The 15924-nt window shown below is 33.6% G+C and overlaps 1 protein-coding gene across 1 annotated transcript in view; it reads left to right on the top strand.

Annotated features, from left to right (window-relative positions):
- HOMER1 (homer scaffold protein 1) overlaps nucleotides 1-15924 on the top strand; it is a 161643-nt gene that overhangs the window by 86856 nt on the left and 58863 nt on the right. Inside the window, exon 5 of the mRNA XM_044680939.1 lies at nucleotides 2780-2919. Within this exon, the coding sequence (XP_044536874.1) occupies nucleotides 2780-2919 (140 nt within the window). The remainder of the gene's footprint in view (nucleotides 1-2779; nucleotides 2920-15924) is intronic.

Below are 15924 nucleotides of genomic sequence, written 5' to 3'. Positions count from 1 at the left end.
CATTTCATATCTCTAGTCCACTCTCGAGGGTCCACTTGTAAAACATTTTTTAACCTAAATTTTGATTATACCTAATTGAACATATGCTTTCATATGTTTCATAGTTTTAGGGCTGAAGGGGACTCTGGAGCCCATCTTGTTTAAATCTCCTTATTTTACAAAAAAGGAAACTGAGGGCCCAAGAGATTAAATGATTTGCTCAAGTCACACAAGGAATGAGAACTGAGATTCAAGCCCAGGTTCTCCAACAAATACACGCCAAGGAGGAAAAAGATTTTTGGGAGGGCTGGATACAGGTTGAAGTGTGTTTTTGATTCCTCAGTCCTGCCATTCCTATTGGGTCTATACCAGTTGTTTGTTTTGGTTTTTTTCTGGGCAGGGCAGAATCCTACAGTCTCAGGTCATGAGTGATGACAGTTGCCCAGGTAGCTTATGGGAACCACAGCAGGTATCTAGGCAAGAATGCAGTTACATGGTGATTCATTGGATTTACAACATTTCAGACTGGGTGGTAGCTTCCCAAATAGTGGAGGATTGAAATACCACTTATGAGGATCCGCATAATTTTGTTGCCCTTTTCATCTTCCCTTTTCTCACTCGACCCTTTAATTTTCACTCTTAATAAAAGCTGTAAGTAGCATTCTCTTGCTTCCATGCTGTTGCATGGGAGTTTTTCTCCCATGGAAGCCACTGTAGCATTCATCCTTAGAATGGAAAGGGATAGAATCTGGAGTGCAAATGTTCATGGTTTCTCTTCCTACACTTTTTTTTTTAACTCTTACCTTCCATCTTGGAATCAATACTATATATTGATTCCAAGACAGAAGAGCATAAAGAATTATGCAATGGGCATTAAAATGACTTGCCCAAGGCCACCCAGCTAGGAAGTTTCTGAAGCCAGATTTGAACCCCATCTCTGGGTCTTTTTGATTTGATTTGAACCCCGTCTCTGGCTTTCAGTCCATCTAGCCACCTAAACTGCCCCCCTCTCCCAATACTCTTAATCTATACTGATCCACTTTTCCCACTTTCCCCAACCTATCCCAGGACTCCTCTAGATAAATGCTTGAGAGCTATCTGGGAATTGTAGAACCCATGCTGCTCCTCATTAGTCCAATTAGCTAACTTGTTTGTAAAAACTTTCCCATTAATTTGGACCTCCCTGGGCTTGTTACTTATCTTTGGTGCTAGGTACCCAGTCAAACCAGATTTTTAAAACTTGGTTCACTCTATCCTAGGAGAAGGGATGATTGTGCTTCTCAGTGTCAGAGAGAAAAGTTGCCTTTTAGCTTCTTTTTTTGCAGCCCAAACTTGGTCTAGAGAGTGAGGATAGTGCAGAACTGCTGTAATTGCAGCACACATTAAAGTAGGAGTCATCCTGTTCATCATGAAACATTTAAGCTCAGAGATCTCACATGGTTCTCTTCATCAGAGGGCTGAGTTAAGCTTTCCTATGCTACAAAGAAAATGTTTCTCAGCCCACAGATTTGTAGTTAGTGAGTATTATAAGACTAGAAGGATTCAAGTCAAGTATTTCAAGGGTTTTAGTCTAGTCTATAAGCAATGGAGCAGCTGGGTGGTACAGTGGATAGAGTGCCAAGCCTGGGGTCAGGAAGACATCTTCCTGGGTTCAAATCCAGCCTCAGACACTTTACTAGCTACATGACCCTGGGTAAGCTACTTAATCCTATTGGCCTCAGTTTTCTCATCTATAAAATGAGCTGGCAAAGGAAATGTCATACCACTCTAGTATCTTCGCCAAAAAAACAAACAAACAAACAAACAAACCCAAATAGGGTCACAAAAAGTCAGACACAACTGAACAACAACAAACATTCTAGGGGTTCCAGTCCTGTGAAAGTTGAGAAATAAGGATTAAAAATGACCATAGGGAGGCATAAGAAAGCCCTTCCTCTTCATCTCTTTCATGCCACCAGTTCATAGTCCCTGGCTGTGAATTTTATAGGTTTAGGTTTTCTAAAGGGTATGCATCCCTGTTTTTTTCTAGCTGCAGCTTTTTTATCCCCTGCTTCTTTCTGCATTGTCTTCTAGGTTACTGTAACTAGATTTGTCAAATTGTATCAGCTTTTAGTATGAAATCTGAGACCATGATGGAGGTTATTATAGTAAGAATTATTATGAGACTTTGGACTTTAAAACAAACTCTCCTAGTTTTCCAGAGGGACTAATTAAACTTGCATTGTTATGCAAACATTGATTAAAGACAGAAAAAAAAATCACAGGAAATTTTGCAAAGAAAAATGATCAGAGCATGAAATCTGAGAGTGGCAAAGCCAAAATGAAGAAACATTACCATGAGAGCTCCTTTTAAAGCTCTTTTATTTTTCTTTTTAAATCTGTCTTTGTATACGTGGTTTTGTCAGAGATGAGTAGGGACGAATCTACAAGAATCGTCTCTTATTCCCAGGATTCCAATATTTCCCCCCTCAACTCTTGTTCATTTTCTTTTGTGCTTTCATTTTTTTCCTACTATTTTCTTCAAATATCTTCAGTTGTGGACAAATAATTGTTTAGATAATTGATAAATTCTAAGTTTAATTTAATTGTCTGCTTCTGAAAACAAAATATTTTTATATTTATACTGTATTTATTACTTTCCTGTATGAGTTGCTTTATTACATCGATACTTCTTTCCAAGTTTAATTTTTAATTCTTTATGAATTTTGAGTTTTAATTGAAATATGGACTTTAAATGAACATGCATCACCCTTTTAATATGACATGAAGTTTAACTAACGTTCCATTTTTCTTTTTAAAGGAATCAGCAGGAGGGGATCTTCAGTCTCCTTTAACACCAGAAAGTATTAATGGGACAGATGATGAAAGAACTCATGAAGTGACACAAAACTCAGAGCCAAGGGCTGAACCAACCCAGAATGCATTGCCATTTTCACATAGGTACAGATTCAATTCAAGCATCATGATTAAGTAAAAAATATGTGGTGTATTTTTATTTTGCATACGTTGGATGAAGTATGACACTGAACGAAAATTCCATATTGGGTCTCCTTTATTTTTGTTTTTCAAAAGGTACAGTTTTTGTTTTCCCACAAATGAAATACCTTAAAAGCTCACTAATTTGGACTTAACAGTCTTTCAGGTGGGTTGAGCTAAAGTTTACTTTTGTACTATCTATGCAGAGAAGATTTGCTGAGCAAATTGATATAAGATTTCAGTGAAACAGTGAATTTGATTGTGATTCTTAGTTTTTCAACATGGTGCCAAAGGGGCCCTTCTTTGATTAGCCTCTTTCAGGTTTTTCTATATGTAATTTAACAACCACAACTATCTTTCTTGAAAACAAAATTATAATTGTCTGGCCTTCCTGGATTTGTCTGAATTTATGAGGATTTACTGCAATGTTTTCGAAAATGGTTTCATGGAAGAAAGAAACCAAACTAGTTGAGATTTGAGAACTTAATCAATTTTTTGGTTTGTTTTGGCCTAGATTCTTTAAAAAAGGAATAATGTTGAAATACTTTTTGAGCTAGAATTTAAAAGAATGAACAACTTTTAAAGATATCAGATGAATATTTATTATTTTTACCAAACCAATAACTGACCACATGTGGTAAGTAGTTTTAAGAGAGTTAACAGTACTTCTGTGAAGTTAACACAAAGCAGACACTTGCATCCTCTCAATTTTAAGGAAGCACTTCTCTCTGAAACCTTATAAGAAGTCATCAGATTTAAAATTCATAGAATGGTGTAAAAATGTTTTGCTTTGTTGCTCATTAGTCCTTAGGAGGACATTCAAACTGAATTCTTATCTATGGTATTATGACTTTGGTTTGCATGCTTTGAAATGAGCTAGACATGAAAATAAAATATTTTGAATGAAAGCTTTTTACAAATTACATTCTCCAAAGTTTCTTTTGATTAAATTTGAACTAGAACTACACAGGACTAGTCTCATTGTCTTGCCCAGCCTCTGTGTAACTCAGTCCTAAAGTAGTTCTTAGTCAGGACCAGAGTAAGGGAAGTCCTGAACTTTTTTAGTCAGAATCATGCATCAGAAGACTTTTTAAGAAAGAGCAGAATACCTATTAGGAATTAAAAAAAAAACCCTGGTGTTACATTTTATTATTTGGAATGCTAAGAATTGTGCTTAGTGCAAAAATATATTTCAGTGGTTGTATGTTTTTATATTTTGAACTGTTCTCAGTAAACAACTTTGTCAGAAAAATCGTGTTACATAAAAAAAGAAGTTTTTTATTTGAGCTCTACTGACTATCTCTATGTTTAGTTTATCAGATATGATATTTTTGAATATTCGCTTGCAAATGAACAAAAGAGGGAGACTCAATATTTGAGTGGGCTAGGTTTTTTCTTTTGTATAAAAGACATTAATTGTGATGATTGGAAGAGGAAAATCTCACATCCTCTCAAGTGTGGTTCTTAAGGTTCTTGCCAGCCTGCCCACGAAATGGTTGACTTAGCTGCCCTGAACAGAGTTGAGTTAAGAATTAGCTTTCTTTGACTGGCATTCAAAAGAGCAGTGCGAATTAACACTTGTTGTAGCATTTAGAAATATGTTTTGTTAGCAATTGCAAATTCTACCTGACAATTTACTGACTTTCGGGTACCTTTAGTTTGGTGAACAGTCTTAGGTGTTCTCCCAAGGTTCCCTTTGGGATGTTGCTAGCTAGAATCTGTCTTTCACTAGTGATGTTTTGTTTCAGCGTGTCTCACCAGCATGTGGCTACCCTTTCTTTTATGTAGCACTTCCTCAACCAGAAGCAACTGCAATTTAGCCAAGGGTGTGTTATCCTGCTCACATGAGCCACTACATTGTTCTAAGCCCAACACTGTGTGTATTTGTGCCATGTATGAATTTGAATGTTCAACTCAAAAGGAAATAGCTTATGGTTTGAGAGGTAGTTTGGCTATATAAAAGAACTGAAGTCAAACTTTAGTATTTATTTTCCCTAAAAATCTTTTTAAAAAAATTCATTGTCTTGGTGAGACATGGCAGGTGTGAAACCTCTCATTTCAAGTAGCTTTTAATATTAAGGGGCCATATTTGACTATGCTACTTAAATGTAGAGCACAAATAATTTTAAAATGTACTCTTTACTATCTTTTTCAATTGCGTGTCTTTCATAAGACATGATCTTTGATTTTGTTTTGATATGTCAAAACAGAAACCTGTACAAAAAAAAAGAATTTTTTTGTTTACTTAAAACTAGAAAAATGAAACAATAGTATTTTTGTATAGATGTTTTATACAGCTGCTATTAGACTCATAGAGTAGGGTAAAGCTATAAGAGACCTTAGAGATGGATTCCAAAAACTTCTTTTAACAAATTCTTCAGGGTCATTTAGTTAGTGACAGGCTTAAGACTAGAATAAAAATCCGAAGAGGAAAAAGATCATTTGCTTTGTATATATAATTTTAGTGTATATTTAGTGTATAATCTCCAACTTCTTTCTTTTAACTTCAGTGATCAATTCCAATTTATTTTTAATAATAACTCATTTGAATTTTGCTTCCCCCCCATCCCCTCATCCTGACCTATATCTGATACATACCGATTAGGTAGCCTTTAGCAAGTCATTTAACTTTGTAAATCCTCTAAGCAACTTTCTAATACTCTACAAATTGCAGAGTAGATGCCTGTCTGTCTTAGTAGAGGGAATTTCCTCATCCTGGAATGCCCTATACTCATGAAATTAAAAGTCCAGTCTTTTTCTCTATTCCCGTCCATTCTTCTATGAAGATTACTAACCAGTGATGTAGGCAAGATGTCATGAAGTACACTTAAATAAAGTAAAAGAAGGAGCCAATAGACACCCTTTTGGGGGGGGAGGCCCTAAAAACTTAAGTACTTCCACCTGGAATTCCACTTTATCTATATTTCTTCTCTTTTTCCAAAACAACTTTTAATTTGAAATGCTTTTTCCTTTGAGTTTAAACTGACGTGGCTTGGCACACTGGCCAAAGAGAATCTTAATTTATTTGTTACTCAGATTCTGCAGTTAGGCTGCAGTCCCACTGGTTTTGCCTTTGATAACATATAGGAACAAGGATATTTGTTTGGTCTCTAATCGTCCAGGCAAGTTGTTGTTCACCTCACAAGTATCATGTACAAGGAAATTTTGATTTTACTAGCTGAGTAAGCCAAGTCGTCCTTAAGCTAAGAATGTTGTTCAATTGTTTCAGTCTTGTCCGACTCTTCATGACCCCATTTGGGGTTTCCTTGGCAGAGATATTAGAATGGTTTGTCATTTCCTTCTCCAGAGTTCATTTTACAGGTGAGGAAATGGAGACAAATAAAGTTAAGTGACTACACAGCTAGTAAGTGTCCGTAGTCAAATTTGAACTCAGGAAGACAAGACTAAGGAGTTGTCCTAATTTCTAGTAGTTCTTTCTCTACCTGTGAGCATGTTCTGAAGCTATGGGGAAAACTTATTTTTGACAGATTTACTAAATAGAGGAAGATTTTTAGATTTGAAGTTATTTTTTTGATACTGTGAAATTTGTTATAAAAATTTGTGGTAAATTTAGCTGTTTTACAGTACTCTTTGTGCATTAATATATAATGTGACTATATCGCTTAATTTGTTCAGTGCAATTTTATGATCCTTAAGTATGCAGTTTTGTAGATTGAAAAGCTGCTGTCATGTAGCATTTCAAGAATTTAGAACAGACTTACTAGTATATATTAACTCTTCAGGAAGCTATTTTTGAATTGATAGTTTTCGTAAGAATTTGATGAATTTTCTTAATGGAACAGAGGTTCTTTTAACTATGGCTTATGTTTAACTTTCAAGATGTAGACAATATGCATTTAGATGGTGCTGTTCAATGGTGCCATAAAAATATTCTGTACACAAAATAATAACTTTCTGCGAGTCCATATGTTTCTTACAATTTTCATTAAAGGTTGTATACAGAAACTTCCCTTTCTAGAAGACTGATTTTGCTTTAGTCCTATGCAAAGACAATTTTACTAACAGCTTTGAAGTTTGGTGGGCTTCATTCCACCCAAAACTCTAGTTAATTTTTAGGAGGTTTGTTAATTTCACATTTATTAGACTTTGAAAGGTCTAATTCCTTTTCAAGTGGATTACTTAATTTAAATGTTTTTGTGACGAGTTCTTAAATTGTCATTTGGAGCAATTTAAAATAAAAATGTTATTGTGAATACCATACACTCTGTTCCCCAAAGTTATTATTAAATATAATCCTGTTGTTTTAACTTAAACAAGGAGTGAAGGAATGGTTAATGTTTTGTTTGTTTTTGTTTTTGTTTTGTTTGTTTACTTTTTTCTATAACTATGGCATCAGTTTCCTTATTTTTATTATTAGTAAAGGGGAGGCATTTTCTACCCTCAAACATTATGGCACCCAACACACCCTTTTGCCTATGCTACTTATATTGCAACAGAAATGAATAAATTAGCTGTATGTGAACTGTGACATTTCATTAATAAGTTTTTGTCATTAAGATTTAATTATAGATTATTTATAACCAAAGTTATAGAGTTCATAATAAAGAGTGACAAGGAATTACAAATGAGTTCCAAAAAATAATTATTTTCTTCCAAGCACCTCCACCATTGGACTAAGGCCTCTGTTCATCTTAATCTTGACAACAGCTGAAAGATCATTGTCACTGAACCTCGAACTACATCTATCACCACCCCAAAAGAAGCATTTAATCAGTGTTCTTTGTAGGGCTGTACAAAGTCAGTTAAAGCTTCTGGCCTTCAGAAGCTCATAATGTGACAGGGAATTTTATTATATCTAAATTAAGAAACAGTGAGTAAAAAGGGAGAAAAAGACCTTAATCCTGTTAGTTTTCCAATAATGCATTTTGTTTTTTAAAACTCTTTTTGTTCCTGTTTAGGTGATTTTTTTTTAGCATTGTAAAAAACTTTGAGTGGTGACATATTAATACCTATTAAAATATTCAGCATCATTAGAGGAAAGTAATTTCATCAGTCTTCATCAACAGATAACATTGTTGGTCCATTATCAGTAGTGCATGTGTTTGGAGTTGTTTCTGTAATAGTTAATGTTTATATTTACCCATTAGTATATCTTCACTGTAATCTTCTTATCATACAATATATGTTTTGATGTAATTTGATGTTTAAAATGCTTTATTGGTGCCTTTAATATTTTAAAAATATTAGTCATTTCTTAAAATGTGAAGTATACCCCACACACTGATAAAACCTTATGTAAACAAAGAAAAACAAGCAAAAATACCTCACTCCACAACTGTATCTGACATACATATGCAGCATTCTCTCCTAAAGACTTCTCTGCTGTGGAGAAAGAGCTTTTATTATTATTATTCATTTCCTGGTACCATTATTGGTTTGTCAGTTTCTCATAGCTCAATTTCCTTTACATTTCCATTGTTTTTCTTTGTTGTTATTCTTTTGGTTTCACTTATTTTTCTCTTCATCAGTTTATATATAAATTTTGCCATGTTTCTCTGAACTCACCATTTCATCATCTTATTACATAGTAATAAATCCATTATATTCAGATGTCCCGGGTTTTTTAGCCATGCCACAAATGACGGACACCAAATCTTTGTTATCATAAAGTGCTTCTGTGAATGTTTTGTATATCTTGAACCTACTTTCTATCTGATTTTCTTGATATGTGCCCAGGACTGAGATCCCTGGGTTAGAGGATATGTACAGTTTAAACACTCTTCTTAAATGATAATAAATTATTATCCAGATAATCATCTGTGATGGTTAAGCCAGTTACAGCTTCACAAAAAAGTGAATGTGCTTGTCTTCATATAACCCCATCTAGAAACAGTTTCTTTCTTTTGGGGGGGGTCATCTTTACCAATTTTCAGGGTATGAGGTAAAACTTTCTAGTGCAAATAGTATGCTCATATAGGTTTTTTTTTTAAGTTACATCCCTAAAAATGCCCTTGTTTTTATTCTAGGCATAGGGAATTGAATTCAAGACTTTGTAGTGTTTTATGTGCATACACACATATCACCTCTATTTGGACTTATATCCACCTTTTTTAAAAAATTCAGAATGATGCAATTTTCATCTAATCACAGATAACAGTAGGAAATTTCTGTTCTTGTGAACAGAAGTGAAGCATTATTTCCATATTGTATATAGCAGTAGTGATCAGTTAACTTTTTTTGAGGCATTACAGAAGGTAGTTTGATTCTAGAGATTCTTCCTTTGGTCATTGGATTATAGATTATGATCATGAAGACTCCTCAGAAATCAGCTTGTTCACCTCCCACATTTTAAAGATGGAGGAAACCAAGAATTCTCAGAGGGGTTTAAAAAGTGACTTGGCCAAGGCCATACAGTAAACAGAGTTAGGATTTGAAACAGGGACCTCTGGCTCCAATTCTTATTTCATATACCATGATATCCTAAGCATCAAAGTTTAGTTTTAGCTATTATCTTTTAAAATCACTTTAATTCATTTTAACAGACAAATAATACATGCCTGTTAATTTTTTGTTTTCTAGTTATCATAAAATATTATTACTTGTAATTCAGATCAATGTGAGGATAGTTGGGTGTAGTATATTATACACACATAATCTTAGAAGATACTAGTTCCATGATAATTCTTTGTCCTAAACCAGTGATAAAAAGATGGCAAACCATTAAGAAAAATTACCTGACTATATATATCCATCAGATTTATTGAATGCCTATTGTATACTAAGAGCTGGGGTGGGGGCAGTAAGTAGAAAAAATGAAAGTTACTTCTCTTTGGGAAATTACATTCCCCTGGGGGGGGGAGAGGATATACTTAGAAAATTAAATGCAAATTATATACAAAATAATTTCCAAGACTGAGGGAAGGCATCAGTAACTCAAGGATCAACATTGGCTTCCTGTTAGGAGATGGTTGTTGGGCATAAATTTGAAAGAAATGTCAAAACTACCATTAACTTTTGAATGCTCTTAAACCTAATTTCTTACCTAAAAAAAAAAAGACAAGAGAAAAGGCCAGTACAACCTTGCTTGACATAAACGAGTTCAACTCAGTAATAGTTTTTTGAGTTTGGGTGATGAAGATTCTAAGTTTGGCAAACTATGATACCTTTGAAATCCAAAAGAAAATGACACTGCTTTTCAGAATGCTACAATAGAGTCTAAAGAATAATTAATGCTCTGGGAAAATCTATTTAATTAAATTGCACATTTAAATTACAACTCTGTTAGGACTTTGCTTATGACTTTAATATGGATCTTTCAAGTGTATTTGGCTCAACTATAAAATGAAGGTGTTCTACTTTAGCAATTAAAAGGCCCAGTTCATACAATTAAAAAGGAAAAAGTATCCACAGAAATCTCCAAGTAGAGTCCTAGAATATTTGATAAACTATGATGGTTCTGTTAACTTATTAGATGTCTCCTTTATACTGTTACCATTGAATTATCCAGCACATAGACTGAGTTTATTTTGTCATTTCTCCTTAGAGATAGTTTTGGGAATTTGTGGCTTCCCAGATATAATCATATGCTGTCCTGATGTTCACTTTTCCCCCTTCTTCTGGGAAATACTTGGCAGTGTCTTCTAAAGGGAAGACACTTGAAGTAAGAATTTGTTATCAAACTGCCAGTTCCCCATTGTGATTTTTTTTAATTGGAAGAAGTGATTTAAATTGAACTTCGCTGAGTGTCAATTTTCCTTCTTACAAATAAGGTATTTTTTCTTCCCATATTTAATCTATTCAGCTTATTTGGAAGAAGGGCTCTTATGTGATTAAATGAGAGTCAGTGGGCAGTCAAAAGGGAAAGAAAAGAGAGAGAAATGTGTGAGAAAAATTGTTTGGAAGACTTATGAATTCTAGCCATTATTGCTTATCTCTAACTAAAATGTTATTGTGATATTACTAAATATTAACAAATACTAATTCTGAATTTTACTCCAAGTCTTCCGTACGTATGTTAATTGGTCTTTAACCATTCTTGCTATAAGAAATATCAGCTAAACATTTTCAATTTCATCTATTACAGAATATTAGTGAAATTATTTAAAGAGATGTTTGTCACCTAGTTTATATCAGCAAATGATATTTTCTATTAATTGTTTCTTGAGGGATGAAATTGACTTTTCATATACCTTAATGTCTGTCTTCACAAAGGAATATTTAATAACATTTAAAGTAGCCTGCCTATACATGAGCTCATTTTTGCCAAAAAACATTTTGGCCAGGATAATTGAGATTAAAGTCAAATGAAGTTTTAGTTTGGAGTTATCTCTTAGCACTTATCTCACAGGGTTGTTGTGAAGATCAAATGAAGTACTATTTGTAAAGCCCTTATCAGAATTCATGGCACATAGTAGGTACTGTATAAGTATGATTATCAGCAGCAGCAGTAGCAGCATCAAGATAATTTTACTTCACTAACACTTTAGACATAATACTGACCTTCCTGAGATCTATTGTATGAATTTAAGGGCTTTGATTTTATATGTAATATTTAAATTAATGTGGTACTGCAAACAGAGAAAAAAATCAGTGAATCTTTTGGTTCTTTAGAGTCAGATATTCATCCATTCTTAAAAAGAACCAATTCCTGGCCAACAAGATTTCACCTTGTAAGACAAAGAAGCATATCATATTCCATCTTGAGAATTGGACTCGTCAGGGGCAGTGTTGTTTCTAGAAATAAAAAATCCACTAAGCTTCAGTTTGTTGTTTGTTATCATTGTCTCTGAGAGAGAAAATGCAACTTACTACATTTATTCTTTAGAATAACATTTTGATTGGTAGAATTTTATGATTTAATCACATCTGATTCTCTTAAAGGTATTTAATCTTTCGAAATAAATTCAATTCAACTCAATCACAAAGTGGCTTTAATATTAAATGACTAGTTAATAGTTACTCAGTAGTTATTCAAGGGTTTAGTTGGCTCCAGATGCCAGATCCCTGTTTATATAGTGGAAGATCCAAGTTTTTTTTTTCCTCCTGCAAGGGATATTTCATATTCATCAGGTGGTAAAAAAAGTTTCTTTCATATTCAAGAAAATGACAGCAATTTAGTAGTTAAACCTGTACCACTTCTTTGGGAAACTGGAAATGAATGAACTTATATTTAAATATATCTGATTAGAATGAATATCTGACATCTATCTACAGATTTACAGTTTGCAGGGTATTTTATATACTTTATCTCATTTGATACTTTACAACCCTGTGAAGTAGGGTACTGTTTTTCCTAGGAAACCAAGACTCAGAAAAGTTGTTACTACCACTTAGGTGACATAGCTAATAAGTGTCTGGAATAAGATTAGGTCAGACATCTTCCTGTCTCCAAATCCAGCACTCTCTCCTATAAACATAGTCTTCTTCCTATAAACAGAATATCTTAAACTTTTTAAAGAGTCCAACAGCCATCTTTCCTACATAATACACTTATGAACATCATGAGTCCTGTCTTCTTGTTCTCTCTACTGAAATAATTACACATCATTTGGGTTCCCACATTTAATTCCTCCTGAGCCCTGACACTAATCCTTCTAGTAAAGAGTTATCTCCTACTTGAACAAACTTCTCCGATTTTTTCCAAGTTATAGGAACCTCTTATATCTTATGTCCATTGACTAGCTCTTTCTAAATTAAAAAAAAAAATGGTTCTCTGGAATCATGGCCCTGCTGCCAGTGGCTCTGGAATGACCTCTTGGTAAATGTTCCATCCTCTATCCAACTCTGATCATGGAATTTGCCAGATGTCACCCAGAATGTTTAAATTCTAATTTTCGGCTTATGAAGATGCTGCCTTCCTCTGATGAAGATGAATTTAAAATCTCTGTGCAAGATGCAAGCTGCCCATGCATTAAAGGAAGTAATTAAGAATGAAAACTTGAAAGGCCAGAAGCATCACAGTCCATAATTCAAAGAAGAGTCAAGAAGCATTTTCAAAGAATATGTCTAACTGCATGAGTTCTTGCTTAGGCATTGGATTGTTTAGATGATCGTTGTTGTGATTTCTTTTTAAAATAATTTGCAGCATATAAGAATCTTATCACTTCTTTGTGACTTTAGGAAAGTGGCATTGCATTCCTGATTTTATGGAAGACTCCCATTTAGCCACTGAACAAGGAGTCCTTTCATAAGGGAGGGGAACAGGAAAATATCCTTAATATTTTTACATCTTATTTTTCAAGTAACTGCCCTTTTGGGTAGATATATTAGAATGTTATGGATGTTTGGACTTTGTCAATGATATTGATTTTAAGAATATTAGCAATACAGTTGTTTTTCCCCCTGTAAGTAGATCCTCTTGTGTTCAATTTTTTCCCTGTAAAATTAAAATGATTAATAATCCCCTACCTCACAGGGATGTTGTGAGGCTAATTTTTAAAGTTCTGAAGAAAGGCTTACAGTTCATAAATGTTTGCCTCTTTGTTTGGCCTATTGTGGCCAAATTTGAAGTACTACTGTAGCCACACATCATTTTTGTTTATATAATTTAATAGAAATCTTCTTTACAATTATAAAGAGATATTTGCATTTTCTCAGTAATATCTAGTAAGATTTAATGAAAATGTATATGATATATCTATTAATAAACCCCTTACATAAAAAGTTTTCATTTCTGAAATGTTGCATTGACTTTTTCATTCTTTTTTTTCCCACTCAAGAGCTATATGCACTGTGAATTAAAGAAAAGGAAAAACTACAGCGAGTGTGTGTCCCCATTTATTTAGTCAGGACTGAACTATTCATATCCCTAATTGGAATAATAAGAGGGCCCTTCACTCCTAAGTTGGGAGAAATAAGATGCAAATTAGACTCCCATAAAAAGGTAAAATATGAAAAAATGCTTTAAACATTTTTTTAAAAGATAACTAAAACTTAACTAGGTAAGAGAAGAGTTAGTTACAAGTTGTGCTTAGGAAGTATTTTTGAACTGATAATTTCTTTAACTGGTAAAAAAGCATGGATAGAATAAATATTTTGTCTATTATGGTTAGAATGTGAAATATGTAAAACCAATAAAGACAAACAGTAGCAAATATAATAAAAACAAAGGAAAACATTTTGAATGCAAAGACCATGAAAAGAAATTAGCACTTTTAGATCATTTTAAAGATTTTTACACAAGACCTTAACAGTTATATCTAGAACTATCTTGACATGGTTATTCAAAGGCACAGGATAATTTCTTTTCCACATAAAAGTCATAAAATTATTACAAGCCAGTATAGGTTTAAAATCAGATTACCAATTAAACATAGGACATGAATAAAGGCATTATTTGTAAACTAATTTTAAAGCTAGTGTTGCTTATCTCCATTTTTCTACTAATAAACATATATTTAAATGGTGCTTTAAAGTTTGCAAATCACTTATTAATAATCATGTTAGGTATGTAGTTTCAAATATTATTATCCTCATTTTGCACATGGGAGACTAAGGCTCTAATAGATTGTTATTTGCCTGTGACCACCCCAGTGTTGGTGTCTGAGGCAGTGTTTGAACCCAGACCTCCTGATTCTGATTCCAAGGATCCATTACCCCACTAATCTCTCTCCTGCCACCAGAACATAAGTCAAAATATTAGATATGATAAATATTAAAACTGAAGTAAAGAAACTTCAGGATTGTGGATTCAATATAGGTATATCATCTTATTGCAAATTTCTTCCTGGTTGGGATCATAATTTGTTTTGGGGAAGAGAAATAGAGGAGCAGAAGGAAGGGAAATGATACTGTCATTTTTTTATAGAACTCTGATTGAGTTGATCCCCTTTTTGTATTTTGATTATAAATAATGCTGATTTTACTGTAGGCGGTCTTGATCTATAATGGGAGAAATGAGAGCTACAGAAGAGACTCTTCTTTGATTGTTTTTTTTTTTTTTTAAGAACCCAAGGTTTAGTACAGTATGCTTGCCTTTAAGCAATTGTAAAAAAATTAGTGGATTAAAAAAATTTGATTGTCTTTGTTTTCTACATGACTGACACTTCCTAATAACTGCTACTTAATAGAACCTTCAATTTTCAATAGAGCACATTTAAACAATGCAAACCGACTCAGTGATCACTAATAATAATTATGCACTTTATTCCACACCTATCATCCACTTCCTCTTAATTGAAAGGATTTCTTTCTTATCATCAGTCTTCTGCTATTACAATCATTGCACACATCAAAATTCTGATGTTTTTAGTGTTTTCCTTTGTACTCATGGCCATTGTATATATTGTTAGTTCTGTTTGTCCTTTATAAACTTGAACAAGACTTTCTTGGATTATCTAAATCCCTCATATTCATTTTGTCACATAGTATCATAGTGTTCTTTTACATTCATATACCATGATTTGTTTAGTCATCACGTATTTGATGGACATTCCTTTGTCCTCAGTTTTATTTTGCCATTAGAAAAAGTGTGTATTTTTTTTTGTCAGTGGTAGATTTACTTCATAAGATAGAGGATGAATTAACCTTAGGAAGGAAAATATCAAAATTAATATTAGCTCTAGTTTCTACTGTATAAGTTTAACTGATTTGGAGCTGTATTAATTTCATAATTAAATCAGCTTTTCCTCTGAGTTAATTTAAAGTTACAAGGTAACTTCCCCAAAATGTGTATTGTCCTTTCCTGCTCATTCTAGGATTAAGGAGAGTCTTATCTCCCTCAAAAACTCTTCTAGGCACCAAGGCAGCCTGCTAATTCGGGTCTACCAAAAAGTCTGCAAGATTCTGATGGGTTCCATAAAATATTTAACATTCCTTAATTGTCCGAGAGGGTTAGTCATCACTAGCCCTATTTCTTTAAAATAAGCAATCGTGTTATTCCCATTCCAATTCTGTGTTCTACCCTGTAACCAGTCGTATTATATTCCCCACATACCCAACTCATACTCTTCCCCAAAACTATATTAACACCTATCACCCTACCTTGCTGTCTTTGGTCAGTGAGAGTGG

The sequence above is a fragment of the Gracilinanus agilis genome, chromosome 1, assembly GCF_016433145.1.
Source record: "Gracilinanus agilis isolate LMUSP501 chromosome 1, AgileGrace, whole genome shotgun sequence".
In the NCBI taxonomy this organism is placed as follows: domain Eukaryota; kingdom Metazoa; phylum Chordata; class Mammalia; order Didelphimorphia; family Didelphidae; genus Gracilinanus; species Gracilinanus agilis.
Note: the sequence above shows the minus strand (reverse complement) of the source record. Positions and strands in the feature narration are given on the sequence as shown.